We start from the raw sequence: 17,461 nt of genomic DNA, 5'->3' as shown, positions 1-17,461 counted from the left end.
GAGCATAATAAAGCTATGATTGCAGCTAATGGTTGATAAAGCTAATGGTGGATATATTAACGTGTTTAGTAAAATTTTATTAATAATTACAGTTTTAAATAATTATTAAAAATATAATTTAATATTAAATGTATTATATTTTATTATATTATATCCAATAATATAAACTCATAAATATAATTTATAATAATTAAAAATATTATAGTTAAATTTTTTTAACTTATTATATTTGTTATTAAATCTATAAGAAATATTTCAAAGATAAAATTCAAATATAATTTTAATAAAAATTTATAATTTCAAATATTATAACTATAAGTATTATAATTATTTCACTATTAGAAATAATTTTAATTTATAAAAAATAATTTTAAAAAAATAATTATTTATTATAAAATATAAAAATATAATTATATGGATTAATTTATAGTAAATTATTATTAAGAAATTTTAATAATAACAATAGTGTTTAAATAAATAAATAAGTCAAATCAGCTATCAGCGCTGATAAGAAAAAATTCTAAAATAAAACTGATACAATGAGGGACTTATTGAAACTAAATTAGCCATCAACTGTTGTTTTTAAGTCTTTTACCAAACGTTTTAATATAGTCTTTCAATAAAACAACAACTATCAGCTGCATCAAATCTTTGAACAAAACACTCTTTATATATTTTATGATTTTATTTGATTATTAAATTTCTGTAATATAATGTAATGATAATTACATTATGTAATTATATTTTTTTAATTTGATATAATTCTCAATATATACAAAATTTATGTAATCTATGATTATTTATAATATATTTATTTTATTTTTATTTTTTATTAATATTATTGAAATACTTCCAATTACACTATCTGACGATCAACGATTAAATCTCGACAATTGATGATTAGATTTTGACGACTGATAATTAGATTTCAGCGATTGATAATTATTTTAAAATAATTTTAATATTATTTTTAAATAATTTATTTTAATAATTTATTTTAATATTAATTATTATAAATAAATATATATTAAAATAAAAATTATAATTACATTATAATATATTTTTATTTTTTATTGTAATCAGACATGATAATAAAATAATAAATATTTTATATTTTATAATTTTTTAAATTTTATTATATTTTATTACACTGTCAAATATAATCTTAATATTTGTACGTAATAGATAATTCAATATTAGATGATGAGTAAGCACCTCAGGGAAAGAATCTTGCACCCATATTATCCGTATAATTCGAAATTCCACGTGGCTGGTTGAAAGTTGAAACCCATGTGATAAGCTAATGTCGTGGGCAAATAATAATGCCCTGCACTTGGGTTCACTTTGCAGTGTGGGCCGGAGGTAGAGATACGTGCCAGACATCGGTTTCGGTTATTCAATTTTTTCCTTACATTGAATTTATAATAAAATAAATTATAAAAAGTTAATATTATATATTTCAAAGTTAATATTAAGTGATATCTTTATATTTATAAAAAATTAGTTTTTTACTCATGCATTATATGATTATCATAATTATTTTAATTTCAAATAATAATATAAATTGAGTTTATAAATAAAATCAAAATAGAAATTTTACTAATTTATAAATATTTATAATATTTTTATAAATAATAATAAATTAAATATTATTACTATTTTTCTTAACTTTTATATATAAACTTAAATTTTATGTGTTAAAAATAAGTACATATGTCAAAATGAGTCAAAATACATAATACATGTTAAAATGATTTTAAATCTCAAAATTATATATATATATATATAATTTAAAAATTAATATAATCAGTAACACATTTTTTTTTATTTTTTCATGTAGCCATACTCTAGAGAATTAAAAATTGATATATTTTCAGTAAATAATAGTAAAATAAATTATCAATCAAAACTAATATACTATAATTTTTAGAAACTTTAATATATTAAGATTTTAATGTTATTAGTGAGTAAAACTAATTTTTTGTATATTTGACAATTTTAGAAATTTTATCCATATGTAATTTGATAATTTCATAATCAAAAGTGTTACATTTTTATAATGGATATTAATAATCATCATTTATAAGATAAAATTTATTGTTTACTATAACAATATTCATTTTGTATTCTCTCAATTATTAATACTTATTATTTTAGTAAAAAATGTTCATCATTTATGATTTACATGCTTTTTAATTTGTTATTGTCAATTCAATAGTTATAAATTTATATATATTTCTCAAATCACTATAAAATATATTTTTTAGATGAAAATGATATTGATTCTTTATAAAAGTCGGATTCATTGTTTTTATGATGCATATTAAATTATTTTTATAATTGATATAAGTTTTCGTCATTTATAGATATATTATTCATTAGTTTATTAATGAATATCATATTCATTAATTTATTGAAACAGACATATATATCATATATATAATATAAATTATTTTTACAATTAGTAAACAAAAAAAAACGTCAAGCTAAAATTATCTTAAAAATAGTTATATTGTAGTACAAATATTTTTTTTAACAAAATAAAAAATAAACATTCAACGTTTAAATAATAAATATTCAATATATGTTTAATGAATGTAAATTAATTAACATTCAGTACTAAATTAATGAATATAAATTAAAAAAAAAGTACCCATTAGTATTCTGATGCATGTATCACATCTAACCGAACTACGTTACAATGTGGTTTGAAGTGCATGACATAAGGCTCCAATGTGGTGTTGGTATAATTTGGTGGAGGCTTGATTGGTGGGTCTCCATTTGGTATAAAAATAGATTTGCAATCATTTCTTCTATCAAACGATAGGAATAATATGAGTTTCAATCAAACGCAATATATTAATTTTTATATGAATTGTAATTATTACTACTATTATACTATTATTGATACATGGATTAAACTACTAGTAAATAGTACTAGTAAAATTGCATGATCGACAGTTTCCACTACTAATAGTGAATAGTATAGTAATATCCATTGTGTGATTTATTTTATTATATATTTTTCTTTTATTTTTTATATTTATATATTATTTTATAAAATAATTTTTTCAATATTCATTAAAATAAAATATACAAAATAGTTCAAAACTGATAAGGAGATGACTATTTTTATTGTATGGTCAAGGCCTGTTGACTTTTTTGTAAATATTTTATTCTTTAGTATAAAAAAGTAATATATATATATATAAGAAATAACAAAATTTATGGAATAGTGTTCATATTATCCGTCTATTTTGTGAGTGTAAATTGAAGGTAAAAAATAATAAATAGGTATTTATAGGCATGCAAGAAGAATTTGTTTTAAAAAATTAAGAGAACTAATATATGATTAATAACAAATAGATAAATAATTGAAAACTGATTACGTACTTAGAAAAAAAAAAAAAAAGCACACACAGACAAAGGCTAAAAGATGGAATATTAATGATGATATGATATATGCCATAAAATACAATTTTGGTAAAATTTTATGGGCACAATCGCAACGTGCTAAAAAATATTTAAAGTCTTGAACTTATTTGGGAGGATCATAAAAACATCCTATTGCAACTCTCCTCTTCCTCTTAGACTGCCAAGGCTGCAAACAGTTGTGTTATTTGTTGTATTTGGCATACTTTAGTTCCTAATTCTCTGTCGATTTTTATTAGGATTCTAACTTCGTTGATTAATGAAATGACTGATTTAGGTTTTAATAATAAATGATAAGTGGGTAATTATATCAAAATGATTTCTGTTAATGCTAATTACCACTGTTTTTGTTGGTGTCCGAAAAAGCCCCATCGGTCCCTAGTTTTCACTCTTTTAAGTTTTATTTTTATATGATATTATACAAAATAGTCTTCCTTTTAGATATCCGTTAAATTGAAACTGCGAAGTTAATCAACATACTGAGGTATTATTTTAATACTGTATATATATATATATATGACAAAAGTGCTGAGAGATGGGAATTTTGTGGCTGATTGGCTGGCCAATAATACTTTTGAGTCAAAAAAAAAGAAAAGAATAAGAGGCATCCACAAAGTGAGGACGATTCCTGATGGGTTTGTCTTATCTTTTCAAGTGTTGGCCTAGAGCAGAGGCTAGAGATGTTGGTTACCTGTGTTTGTCTATTCTGTTTTTTCTTCTTATTTTTCTGTTTGTGGGTCTCTTTGAGATAGGCCCTCTCCTTTCTACCCAAAAAAAATAATATCCAGATATATTTAAAAGGTAATTGTAATTATTCCTATTTAATAAGGGAAAAATTAAATTACCACATCGGCACTAGATTATTCATGTTGAGACTCACTAGAATATCCAACCTGATCACCCCCCTCATTGCTTCATATTAATGACCATATTCTAACAACCATTTTCGTTCATGTAAGCAGTACGAAAGGGCGGAGCAGCCCCAGTTATTGTCTTTTTAGCACCAGTACCCAAAAGTTACTTTTCCACTAGAGTTGGACTACACCAGTCCAAAATTTGGGTTGTGTTGGATGTAGATAGGGTTTAATTGGGTTTGAATTTTTTGATGGGAGTTTTTTTAGCTCGATTTGGTGTACATACTACAACTAATAGGAGAGTCATATGTATAATATAAGTGTTTTATATTTTTGTATTGAATAATTGGTAATATATTTTATTATTTAAAATTAATGAATATGTGTCAATTATCTATCGATTTAGTGTATAAATAGAAATATATACACCAAGTTTATATTAATTTTTTTTTTGATTTAGATTTAAATTCAGTCTTATCCACCTATGTTGGATTAAGATTTTGACCAAATCCAATCTATTTCTATATAATATATATATTTTTTACATATTCTATTTGTTAAACAAACTTAAAGCAATAATATTTTTAAATTCGTCCAAAAAGATTTTTTGGATTGAAGCTGTGGAAGAGTTAAAAGTAAAAATTATGTATCTAAACCCAAAATTTTGGGACGGACTTACATGGATAAGTAAATCCATGAGAAGATATAAATTGGCCCCTCTAAAATTGAATTTCATCTCTGCCCCTAACAGTTTTTCTTATTAGGGATTGATAATCACAGGCTTTATAAGAGGTAGTTATATTGTTACTACTCGTTATAAAAATGGTAAAAGAAATGTTGAGTTTAATTTTCTAGTTTTTTAAAATTAGAATATCAATCAAGTAAGTTTCTAATTGGACTTTTCTATCTATAAAAGAAAGTTCGAGGGAATTAAAAAATGTAGAAAGCAACAAGTCATGGCTCAATTACAACGTGCCAATTAACCATGGTCTAATATTTGAAATTGTGTCCACTTATCGTCTAATTTAAATGATAAGAATATTTACTTTTGTAATATGAAAGTTTTAAATTCAAATTTCTATTTATGTATTATATAAATTTTTATTTTCATAGCAAATGTAAAGAACTGATTATTCCGTTATAGCCTACGGCCCTTTGAGCCTTCCATAGACCAAAAGAAAAACATTTGAAATTATGTCATAAAAAAACTCTCCTACATCAATTTGATAACTTTTATTCATAGAAAAACAAATCCATTTTATAACTTGATGGGGCAAAACAAGCAACAAAAATTTAATAACAATGTAAACCCAAAGCATCATATTTGTACCATGGAGTTGTTGTTTCATGTCATCCAATAGCCAGTTGCGAGCCAAAAATATAATCCTAATAAACTATTATATAAAGTTCTTTTTCTAATCGCACATGATTATGTATTACATTATAATTAGTTTCCTATCCAATAATACAAATAACAATTTTATTGTATAATATTTTTATATCTTATTACTAGCAATTGGAACTTTTTCCCATTTAGATATTTGGAATTGTAGGATAAAAATATAGTAAAATTTTAATTCTATTTTTTCTCTCTTATTTTATTTTTTTATTAAAATCTTTTATTTTTTACCATCACCGATCGTTCTTAAATCAATCTCGATCTTATTTTTTTTTCTGATATCCGACCATCACTTTTGATTTAATTAAAAGCCTATCAATTTTCTTTTTATTTTAAAAATATTGTATAATTTATAAAATATCTTTTTATAAATATCTTGATACCTCTTAATATATGTATAATAATTATTTATAAGATTTAAATACTGTTTCTATAGATGTATCTATAACGTAAATTTGAAATAACAGTGAGAGACTTTTTATAATAATATTTTGACAATAGAATTTATTTAAAGATTAAAGACTTAATTTACAATTTAAATTAGCCACTAAAGAAGAGTTAATACTAAAATAATTGAAAATTATAAGTATAAATTCTCATGTTTAATGAAATTTTATTTTTATATTTTGAATGGTACTATTTTGGTTATTGATCAAAATCAAAACATATGCTTATTCTTAATAAATCCGAGGTTGATTATTCTCTATTAAAAAGAATTTAAAAATGAAAACGTAAACGCTAATGACGAGGGCTAGAACTCAATGTCCACGCGAGAGGAGATGATTGGTCCTACCACCTGGTATGGGGGGGGGGACTTTTGTGGGGCGCGTTTGTCTGCTTCTCAATAATTTTGGCTCTCCTTACGTGTGTCAGTCCGCCTAATCATCTCCACCTAGACAACAAACATTGTCATATCTCAATATTTTATTCCATTATTTCATCTTTTACTATTACGAAAAAAAAAAAAGGAAAACAAAATTACAATAAACAATACACTTGGGTCGGTCCAATTACAGACCACAATTAGATCGGTGGATCCATAAAGATTAAAAAATTAAAAAAAAAAAGTAATAACTGAAGAAGGGTAAAATAAAAATAATATTATCCAACTGAAAATCGGAAGAAATTGACAATCTTTCCCTTTCCTGAATATCCGTTTAGATGGGAGGCAAATGCATGTGCGGAAACTCTAGAATCATATGGGTTAAGCATGTGAGTAGATGCAAAGAACCCCCATATATAGAAACAATCCCAACCCAAACCAACACAGGATCTCAAATTTTTATTATTATTATTATTGTCTTCCTTTTGTATTTATTGCTTTGTTGTCGACTCAATAATGAGGCCTAGTAGAGGTGACAAATCACCCAAAAAAACAAACTACACTAAGCTGAGTCATGTGGCTAATAACATTCCTTAAGTAATAATTGTCTAGAGGCGAGGAATAAGGAACACTAATGTCTTTTGGCCATGAAATAATAGTATTTCTTTTAGGTTCAATTAGTTTGGTTTTGTATGGACAAAAATAAAAAATAAAAAATTGGTGGCCAAGAAGGAGCAATCAATCATTCTCTAAAGCTGATTCAGCAACTAGTCAATCCAATAATTATTATCCTTTTCTTTATTGGAATAATTGCCAAACTGGATTCAATCAATCCAGTTGAATATTATCATTTGCCTTCTCACATTACTTTTTGACGTGGCACTTCAACTAATCTAAAGTCTCCTAATAATTTTCTTCAGATGATTCCTAATTTGACACGTCATTAAATTTACTACTAATCAACCTTTGTTCTCTATTAATTACGTACACTTAATGAATATGATAAATGAGAGACCGGAGGATTAATAATTAATATATATAATTAAATCACACAAATGTGGAGGAGTTGCTTTTTCTCTTGGCCTTTAGTAAATTAACATAATTTATTAGTATGACTATGGGATTACTATATCTAATACGTCTTCTTCTTTCTACGTAACAAGTAACTTAGCATAATCACCTCATCATCAGCACAACTTAATTTCTAAGCAAGTTTTTAATTTTTTGTTAAATGAAAAATGTTTCTTAATGATTCTTTTAAACCAACTATTAAGTTAAATCTATGTTTTTATCATTTAATTCAATTAATTTAGTTTTATTGTTATAAGACTATGGGATTACTATATCTAATACGTGACCGACTAGTATTCCTAGTAAATTCCCATGGATTGTAAAGATTTCAAGCTTCAAAATTTGGAAAAGAAAAAGATTTAATACGCTCATAGTAACTTTTGCTCTTTTCAGGTTGTGAAGTCTATTTCTATTCAATTATATTTATTTATGTTTGTGTATTATTTGTACGTCTAAAATGGGAACCGAGAAAAGAAAGAAAAAAAGATATTTATAGACATATAAAATAGAATGCAAAGAACTAATGAAATATATATATATATATATTCCAGCTTTCCCTGATAAAAGAGGAGAATCGCTTTTATATATATATATATATATATATATATATATATATATATATATATATTAATTTAACTAATAGGATTCATATTGTATATTGATTATGTGAGTGTAAAATGAAGGTACTAAAGTAGAATAATAGGCATTTACTCGTTTTGCAAGAAAAAAGTTCTTTTAGAAAGAAACTAAACAAAAATTTAATAATTAATTAATAAAAATGTTTTAGTAAACTCATTCTTCTTGTAAGATCATAAATATATCATATTATAATTTTATGAAATAATATAGTTTATTAGATGTTGTATTTGTATTAGATAGTTTTCAATTATATCTAGTCAAAATAGTTATGTATCAACCGATATAAATTAGGATTATTATCATAAAATATATAATAACTGTAAAAGTAAGTCCATAATCTTTCACAACGAACTAGTTTTTTAAAGAATTTATTGATTAATTTTTTTTAAATAAAATATATTGAAAATATGACATAAAAAAACAATTTGATTAAATTTTTCTCCTACAATTACAACTTGGCGAAAACTACTGCATTACAAATTTAAACTTTCTTCATTGGCTTTTTATAACTTTTTTAGGTTTGAATTTTGAGGTTACTTTTAAAGTAATTTCATTTTTCTATTAAATTAAGGCATCGATATAAGTTTTTTGAATTATAATTCTCTTATTGTAAATATGATAGGCTATTGAATTTATAATCAATAGTCACCATGTGTTATCTAAAAGATAACTATTCATTTTCAAAAATTTAAACTTTAAATAGTAAAAATTAGAAACCAATAAATTATATTCAAAATAAGGGTTTGCTAGAGTACCACAACTATTATAAGTATATTTTTTCAATTGTAGACAATTGATTGATATTATTTTAAATAATTTATTAGTTATACATATATTTCTATTAATTTAGATTTTCATTGAATTTATATATAGTTTTTAATTATTTATATAATTTAAAATCATGTAAATAAATTTCATAATTATAAAGTACTACCAATTAAATTTAAAAAATATAGAAAAAAATTTTAAAAATAAAAATAACGTATTTGATTGATTAGTAAATAAGTATTATAACTAACTAACTAAAATAGTATTTAATTATATTAATAAATTATTAATTAAAATAAAATTAATTTTAATAGATTTATATGGTGTCGTACATCTATTGCACATTAGAATGACTCTCAAACTAAATATGAAAGGATCTCTATTCAAGTTTAGTGGAATAAGTAATAAGGTGAAAACCAAAACAAATATAAAACTACCTCGATTTTTCTTTTTTTTCTTTTCTAGAATGGCAGTTAAAAAAAAAACTCTTCTCTTATTTAAGAGTGTGTACATGATACGATAAGAATCTTTTATAATTTAATTAAGGTTTTTAAATTTAAGTCTTGAGTATGCAATTACGTTAAAATTTATAAAATAATACTTCATACTTGTAAAAGCTTTACTCAATACGCTCTAGATTATTCTAAATTAGTAGATTAAAAAATTCTTTATTTTTTTTTTCTTTTCTTTCTTTCAGAATCTCTAGCAAATTCTATACTTTTTTAAAAAAATTATTCCTTTTTAAAATATTTCTTTTTGGTATAGCGAAACGGATCTCTAGATCTATTTTGTTTAGTTGTTATTTTTTTTGTTCTTTTCTAATGTTTTGAGTTAAAAAATGTATGAACATTCTTTTTCTGAAAGTATTACGGCTCTTATCATGTACGCGAGATATTTCAATTTTTTAATATTCAAGTCCTAAAATCTTTATATTATAATAAATTATAAATATTTTAATTATTATTTTAAAGAAATTTCAATATTGTAATATTTGTATATTTATATAAAATATATTTTATGTTATGTTATGTTTTACTGTATTATTAATTTTTTTTTAATTTTATTTATATAATGTGACAAAATATTATTATATTTTGTTATTTGTTGCTATTATTTTATCAAAAAGGATTAAATATTAAATTTAAAAAAATTTAATACTCAGAACTTTATTAAATTATAATTTTTTTTTTAGTCATAAGTTTTATTTAGTCCAAAATGTATGACTATAAAAAAGATTATACTGTAACTTTTTTCTTAACACAAGACATTTTACCGTAAGTCTAAAGTATATGAAGAAATAAATTGTGAAATAAAAAAAATGAAAAGAAAAGGAAGGAAGGTGGAATAATCTGGTTTTTTGAGATAAGTAGGCAATGAAAGACCTGAATTTACGAAAGAAATGGATGAAAAGAAAGAAGTTAAGGTTCATATGGAAAGGCACATGAGGAAGATGATTGGGTTTGGGAGGGGAATGAAAGGCATGGGTGGGGCCAGCGGGGACTGTAATTCACATGGAAATTGTTGGTTTCCTACTGTTGTCATGAACTCCATGCCAATATACCATAATGCCATTTAACTTCATCACTCCTCAACAACTCTCACCAAGAATTTACCTTTGTCATTTTCAAACTCCCTTTCTTAATTCTTCTTCTATCCGAAGTTGTTAACATGCTCCTTCCTCCCTTAATTAAATTATGAATTATTCATATGTTTTCTTTTCTAACGTTTAAATAAAAGATAGGTAGGTCATTTCATATCTTTATATGAATTAGTATACTATTATATTTTTAGCACCCACAAATAAGTCATTCTGATATGGTATTTCTACAAATAAGTTTGAAAACCTTTTTTGAATTGTGGACCCTCAACACATTAATATGAAAACCCTAAGAATCAATTCAGTTCAACCCCTAAGAAATGTTAGAAGAAAGATTTGCGGTATTGAATAGTAGGATTTGCATCATCAAGACTCTTTATTGGAGTATGATTTGTTATGCTAGTTTGGTTGGTATCACATTCATAATAAAAAATAAATTGTAATGTAATATCAAAATAAAAATTTAAAATATTTTTATAAATGTACATTTCAAATAGATCTATAGCTATGATTAGATGATTAATTTAAACTAGTTAGTTTTTTGAACGTTGCACGATTGGTATTATTTTTTTAATTATAAATAATAATATAAAATAAATTTATCGATAAAATTTAGTAAAGAATTTCAAAATTTTATAATTTTTATTAATATTTAAAAAAATATAATAATTTTAAAATTATTTTTAAGTATCTTTCTTAATTTTCTATTTATATTATTTTAAAATAGTTATTAATTGATCTTTTATTATATATAAATATTAATACTACAAATTACTATTAAGGAATCAGTGTATAATTAGAAAATTAATAATATATGATATTAAAAATATAATTTTAAATTCTATTTTTAAAATTTAAATCATTACCTTATTGGAAAATTAGTTTATTGATTATTATAAAATTAAAATCATAATTAATATGTCATTCTTTAAAATTAGAATCATTATTTAATTAAAAAAATAACTTATTATTTTATTTATTCTATACTAACTGTCTTTTTTTCAAATAATTTTTTTAATTATTTGTCATTTTCATATATTTAATATAATATTAATTTTTTTCTTTTTTATTTTTTCCTTATAATGAAATAGGTGTAATAAATTTTACAATATCTATAAAAGAGCATTTTAGTCTAGTTTTTTCTTGTAATTAAATCTATTAGATACTTTACTGAAAAGGTAACATTTAGTATGAAATGGAAAAAATAATTAATATATATATAAATAAATAAATTATAGTTTAGCTTCAATATTATGTGTAAAAATTAATTATAATTGTTTAAAAAGAAATTACGAAGTAAAATAGTGGCATATGTCAAAAAAATTACTATGTAAGAATTCAAATATAGATATGGATATGGATATAGATATTAATGAGTCTGCTCCTGGATTAGTCATCCTAATTTCAATTAATGTGGCCATCATTAGTCATCCTTAAACATATAGGAGAAGATTCTGACCATAGAATCGGTAAATCCTGTAATATTAGGATATAAAATCTGAACTTTCAAACCTTTCAATATCTTAGACTTATAAAAAAATACAGAAATTGAACCACAGTATCAAATTTCATTTTATATTAATAATAAATGTTTAAGTGATGGAAATAAATGAAATACAAATTAGTTTATTTTATAATCAAAGCATGTTTTCATGCTATTTCTTCTGTTGTATATTTTCCTGTTCCTTGGGCAACTCGTTCTTCTCTGTTTTATAATCTTTTCTCATTGACCCTTCAAATTAAGAAATCACCTATAAATAGCAACCACAATCTCTTACACGAACCCATTATTTCATTACCACCCTTCTTTCTTTCTCATATTTTCTCTCTCTCCCCCCCCCCCCCCTCTCTCCTTTCTTTCTTGTTATATAAATTCTTGAGATAAAACGTTATTTTCCTTTTGTCTAAGCCTAACATGGCGGACCCTAATCCATTCCTCCCAATTTCTCAACCACTAGACCCTCTCCCTGATGGCGGATCTCCGCCCACCGCCCACCGCCGTCAGTCCAAGAAAATGCTCTTCGTGGTCTTTTCCGGGTTGTTCTTGGTTTTCTTGTTTGCAGCTATAATTGACAATAACAAAGGATTTAAGAATAATATCCATGATGATAATGTAATTCCATTAACTATGTCTCAAGAAACTGTAAAACCGGAGATACTGAGACCCGTGTCACGTGGTGTGTCGGCCGGTATATCGGAGAAAGTGAACTTGATTTCTAGCAGTCCGCAAACGCCAGAGTATCCATGGAATAATAGTATGTTATCATGGCAAAGAAGTGCTTTCCATTTCCAACCCGAAAAGAACTGGATGAACGGTACGTTTAGTATCTGCCTTTCTTAAATTTATTTTATATTTTACTGTATGAAATTAGATCTTATAGAGTTTACTTAATTCTAGCAAAAAGGTATCCAATGGAATTGCTTTGCCTGATTTCCTTAGTTTTTAAAATCTTTTGGTTACACTTTTCAAATAATTGTTTATTGTCCTGAAAAGAAAAGTGTTAGAACCTTTTTGAAAAAGAATAAAATTAATTGAAATGACACCAAAAGAAAGACTTGTTTACATGATTATACGTGTCGAGTTTAGGAAAGTCTTTTGGCACCGTCCAATTATATAACGCTTTCTCTTCTAATAATAAATAAGAATATAAAATAAATTAGATATACAAAGCATACAGTGGACCTCAGTTTTGTGGGTATATTTATATATATGGCAAGCATATTTGGCATACTCTGTATTTTTCTTTTTATATATATTACTAAAAGAGTTATGTTTTTCTTTTGTAACTCAAAAAAGAAAAAGAGTTAAATGTTTTTTCAGAAAAAAAAGTTAGAAAATGTTCAATCATACAATATTAAGTTACGTGGGCCTTTTTGTTTAGATCCCTTATGCAGCGGTGGGGCCGCCTCACACGTAGATCCCCATCTCCTAAAAGTAGAATTGGGGTGCTTACGTGGCAATGATGAATATCAAAATTTTCCTTTGGAAGCCACGTTGGCTATTTAGTGTATTATTACATAAGTGCTCTCTTTGTTCTAAAATGAGAATGAAGCGAGTAGTTCTGTAGTAATTAGCTAAATAGTTATTTTTATATTACAGAATATTTAATTAATTGTTAGAATACTATTTTGTATAATAATAATTATACCAAATATTATATTATTTATGTATAAACAGTTAGACATAGTTATGGAGGATAAATGGTGTCATCTATGATTCTATTTCTGTTATGATATGGTTGATTGAATCCTAGCTGTTGAGATCATTTTCTTTTCAATTTTTATATGAAATTGAATCATATTTTTCAAAATTTACATGATCATGATTAGTATAGAAACGAATGTGACCTTTTTCATGATAAGGTGACAAAGACTTGGGTCAAAGTAAAAAAAGCAATAGTAAAGCAAACATAGATGTTACCTAATTACATGATTTTTTAACATGCAAGAAGATTTGCTTTCTTGCCTAATTCTAACTGTAGTCTCTTGTATTTGTTTATTGAATCATTGCTCTCTGGTTTCTTTTCTTTTTTTTCTTTCTTTTTTTCTCAATGCTGATTGTGATTTTTTCTTTTAATGTTTGGCCACCTGCTGTCATTTGCTGTGATTGGGAATTTGGCCCTTTCTGCTACAGATCCTAATGGTAAGACCTCCTTTCTTTTTTTTATTCGTTTCTTTTAACTGATATCGAGCTGTTTTAAATGTTTATAATAATTTAATTTGGCATCAAAGTTTACAAAGATTTGTTTTTTTCTTTTTTAATTCGCAAGTTTCAGAGAGAATTAACTATAATTTTTAATCTGACTAGAGTAAATTGATTATTTGGTGGCTGAACATGACTTGTTCAAGCCGGCCAATCCTATAAGTAGCATGGTTATGAGTTGTAAAGAATTACAAAGTTGAAAATGAGGTTATTGAATTAATTAAAACCAGTAATAGAAAATTAGAGCTTTCATTTTCACAGTCCAAAAATACTTTCATATCTTACTCTGATCACGGTGATAGTTATAATTTGGATATGGCTTATAGGACATGGAAAGAACATTTTAAGCTTGCCCACCCAAAAGTTAATTTCTTCTGTCATTATGTTAATTAGGAAAATTTTGCTTAATCTTCAATATTTATAGGTTGCCAATATTAATCTGCATATAAACTTGTGCAGGCCCATTATTTTACAACGGCTGGTATCATTTCTTCTATCAGTACAATCCAAATGCTGCGGTGTGGGGGGACATAGTCTGGGGCCATGCTGTATCGAAGGACTTAATCCACTGGCTTCACCTTCCATTAGCAATGGTTGCTGATGAATGGTATGACCAAAATGGTGTCTGGACGGGGTCTGCTACTATCCTTCCAGACGGTAAAATTGTTATGTTATACACTGGGTCTACCAATGAGTCAGTTCAAGTGCAGAATCTTGCATATCCTGAAGACCACGATGATCCTCTCCTCCTAAAATGGGTCAAGTACTCTGGCAACCCAGTTCTAGTCCCGCCACCAGGCATCAAAAGCTTGGACTTTCGTGATCCCACAACTGCTTGGTTCACTTCTGAAGGGAAATGGAGGATTACTATAGGATCTAAAGTTGGTAGGACTGGCATAGCTCTTATATATGACACTGAAGATTTCATAAATTATGAATTGCAACAGCATGAACTTCACGGCGTCAGTGGCACTGGCATGTGGGAGTGTGTGGACTTTTATCCTGTATCGAAAAGTAGTGCCAATGGATTGGACACATCTGCTAATGGTCCTCAAGTGAAGCATGTACTTAAGACAAGTCTTGATGATGACAGACATGATTATTATGCACTTGGAAATTACAATGAAAAGAACGGTACATGGTATCCTGATAATCCCGAGATTGATACTGGTATTGGGATTAGGTATGACTATGGTATATTCTATGCGTCCAAGACATTCTATGATCAGAACAAGGGGAGACGACTGTTGTGGGGTTGGATTGGTGAGTCCGATAGTGAAGCTGCTGATGTCAAGAAAGGATGGGCATCTCTTCAGGTATGGAAGTGCAGTGAAGTGCAATTACTTTGAACATTCACAGAGTTGACAAGTTTTATAATTTTGAATCAGCTTGTATCATGTCTTTATCCTGGCTTGTTAAATGATTTGTGCAGAGCATTCCAAGGACGGTTTTGTTGGACACAAAGACTGGCAGCAATCTGCTTCAGTGGCCAGTGGAAGAGGTAGAGAGTTTGAGATTAAGAAGCAATGAATTCGAGAAGCTTGAGGTCAAGCCAGGTTCAGTTGTGCCCCTCCATATTGATGCAGCCACACAGGTTCTTTTCTAATTCATATGATTTTGTGCGCTAAGTTATAGTTCATTTCAATAAAAACACGTTCAATTTACAAGAGTATGGTACATAATACAGCTAGATATAGTTGCGGAGTTCGAGCTAGACAAGAAGGTTTTGGCGAATGCAGCTGAATCAAACGAAGAATTTAGCTGCAAGACGAGTCGTGGAGCTGCTCACCGCAATGCATTAGGACCATTCGGTCTTCTGGTTCTTGCAGATGAAAGCCTAGCTGAACAGACTCCTGTGTACTTCTATGTTGCAAAAGGAAAAAATGGCACTCTAAAAACTTTCTTCTGCACAGACCAGAAAAGGTAATAACATGACCTCATTTCTGTACTTAATCGTTCGTATACCCAATTCACAAAATTTGGCAAAACCATAATGAACATTCCGTTTTGCAGGTCCTCTGCAGCAAATGATGTTAACAAACAAATTTATGGAAACTTTGTCCCAGTCCTAGAGGGTGAAAAGTTCTCTGTGAGAATATTGGTAAGTTGACTTGAGCCTAATATTCATTTCTGTTCACCAAGAACGGCTGTATCCTGTCAATGATACTTAACAATCTGTTTATGTAATTAACTGTAGGTGGATCATTCGATAATCGAAAGCTTTGCTCAGGGTGGTCGGACATGCATAACCTCCAGGGTTTATCCAACAAGAGCAATCTACGGAGCCGCCAAGCTGTTCTTGTTCAACAATGCTCTTGAGGCCAATGTTACAGCTTCACTAAAGATATGGCAAATGAATTCTGCATTCATTCGCCCCTATCCCAATATTCGGTAGACTGTGAAACTTATATTTTTCAAGTCTACCTCATTTGATTCAACATGTACAATAATTCTTTTTTTTTTTTTTTTTTTTGCTCCTTTGCTATTATTTTTGCCTGTTCCTTCATTTTTGTTTCAATTTGGCGTTAGATGATGAGAATGGGAAAAGAATAGATCAACCAGAAGAATATGTAGACATGTTTTCTCTTGCTAAGCATACAATGTGATCACATGTCATGATTTGCAATTATTTCTGAATATATAATTTCATTTTTGTTGATCAAATAAGTCTTCCAAGTTTTCTAGATTTAAACTCAAATATTCTTCTAACTTTTAACTTCTGACTTTTGTCTTTCTGAGTTTAGAATTCTGAATTCTGACTTCTAACTTCTAATTTTTGACTTTTTAATTTTTAATTCCTGACTACTAATTTCGGACTTTTAACTTCTAATTCCTCACCCTTAACTTCTTATTCTTTACTCTAACCTCTAACTTCTAATTTCTCACTTTTAACTTCTAATTCCCGACTTCTAACTTCTTACTCTTAACTCTAACTTCTAACTTCAATAGAGTTTTTATTCAAGTTCCCCAATTGTTTTTTTCTTTTCCTTTTATTTAGCATTAGTTGAATTCTTGAATCTCTTTAAATGCATCAGAGAAGTCCTAGTAGCTACAATGACACAGATTTTCCATGAGAGTTGCATCGGTAGATTCTTTGATCTACAAATGACTTTCTGTTTGTGCGCAAATAAAGTCTTATATTGTCTAGAAGTGATAAAGATTATGGATTATAATT

At 26.6% G+C, this 17,461-nt stretch overlaps 1 protein-coding gene across 1 annotated transcript; it reads left to right on the top strand.

Moving 5' to 3' along the window:
* Window positions 1-12,408: 12,408 nt before the first annotated feature.
* Window positions 12,409-16,950, top strand: LOC8279861 (acid beta-fructofuranosidase). The gene is made up of 7 exons (XM_002532530.4): window positions 12,409-12,898; window positions 14,218-14,226; window positions 14,746-15,602; window positions 15,719-15,880; window positions 15,974-16,209; window positions 16,300-16,387; window positions 16,484-16,950. The coding sequence occupies exons 1-7, from the start codon at window positions 12,499-12,501 to the stop codon at window positions 16,679-16,681; spliced, it is 1,950 nt and encodes a 649-aa protein (XP_002532576.1). The 5' UTR covers window positions 12,409-12,498; the 3' UTR covers window positions 16,682-16,950.
* Window positions 16,951-17,461: the final 511 nt, after the last annotated feature.

Source organism: Ricinus communis, chromosome 5, assembly GCF_019578655.1.
Source record: "Ricinus communis isolate WT05 ecotype wild-type chromosome 5, ASM1957865v1, whole genome shotgun sequence".
Classification (NCBI taxonomy): Eukaryota; Viridiplantae; Streptophyta; class Magnoliopsida; order Malpighiales; family Euphorbiaceae; genus Ricinus; species Ricinus communis.
The sequence above is the reverse complement of the archived record's forward strand: the minus strand, read 5'-3'. Positions and strand labels throughout refer to the sequence as shown.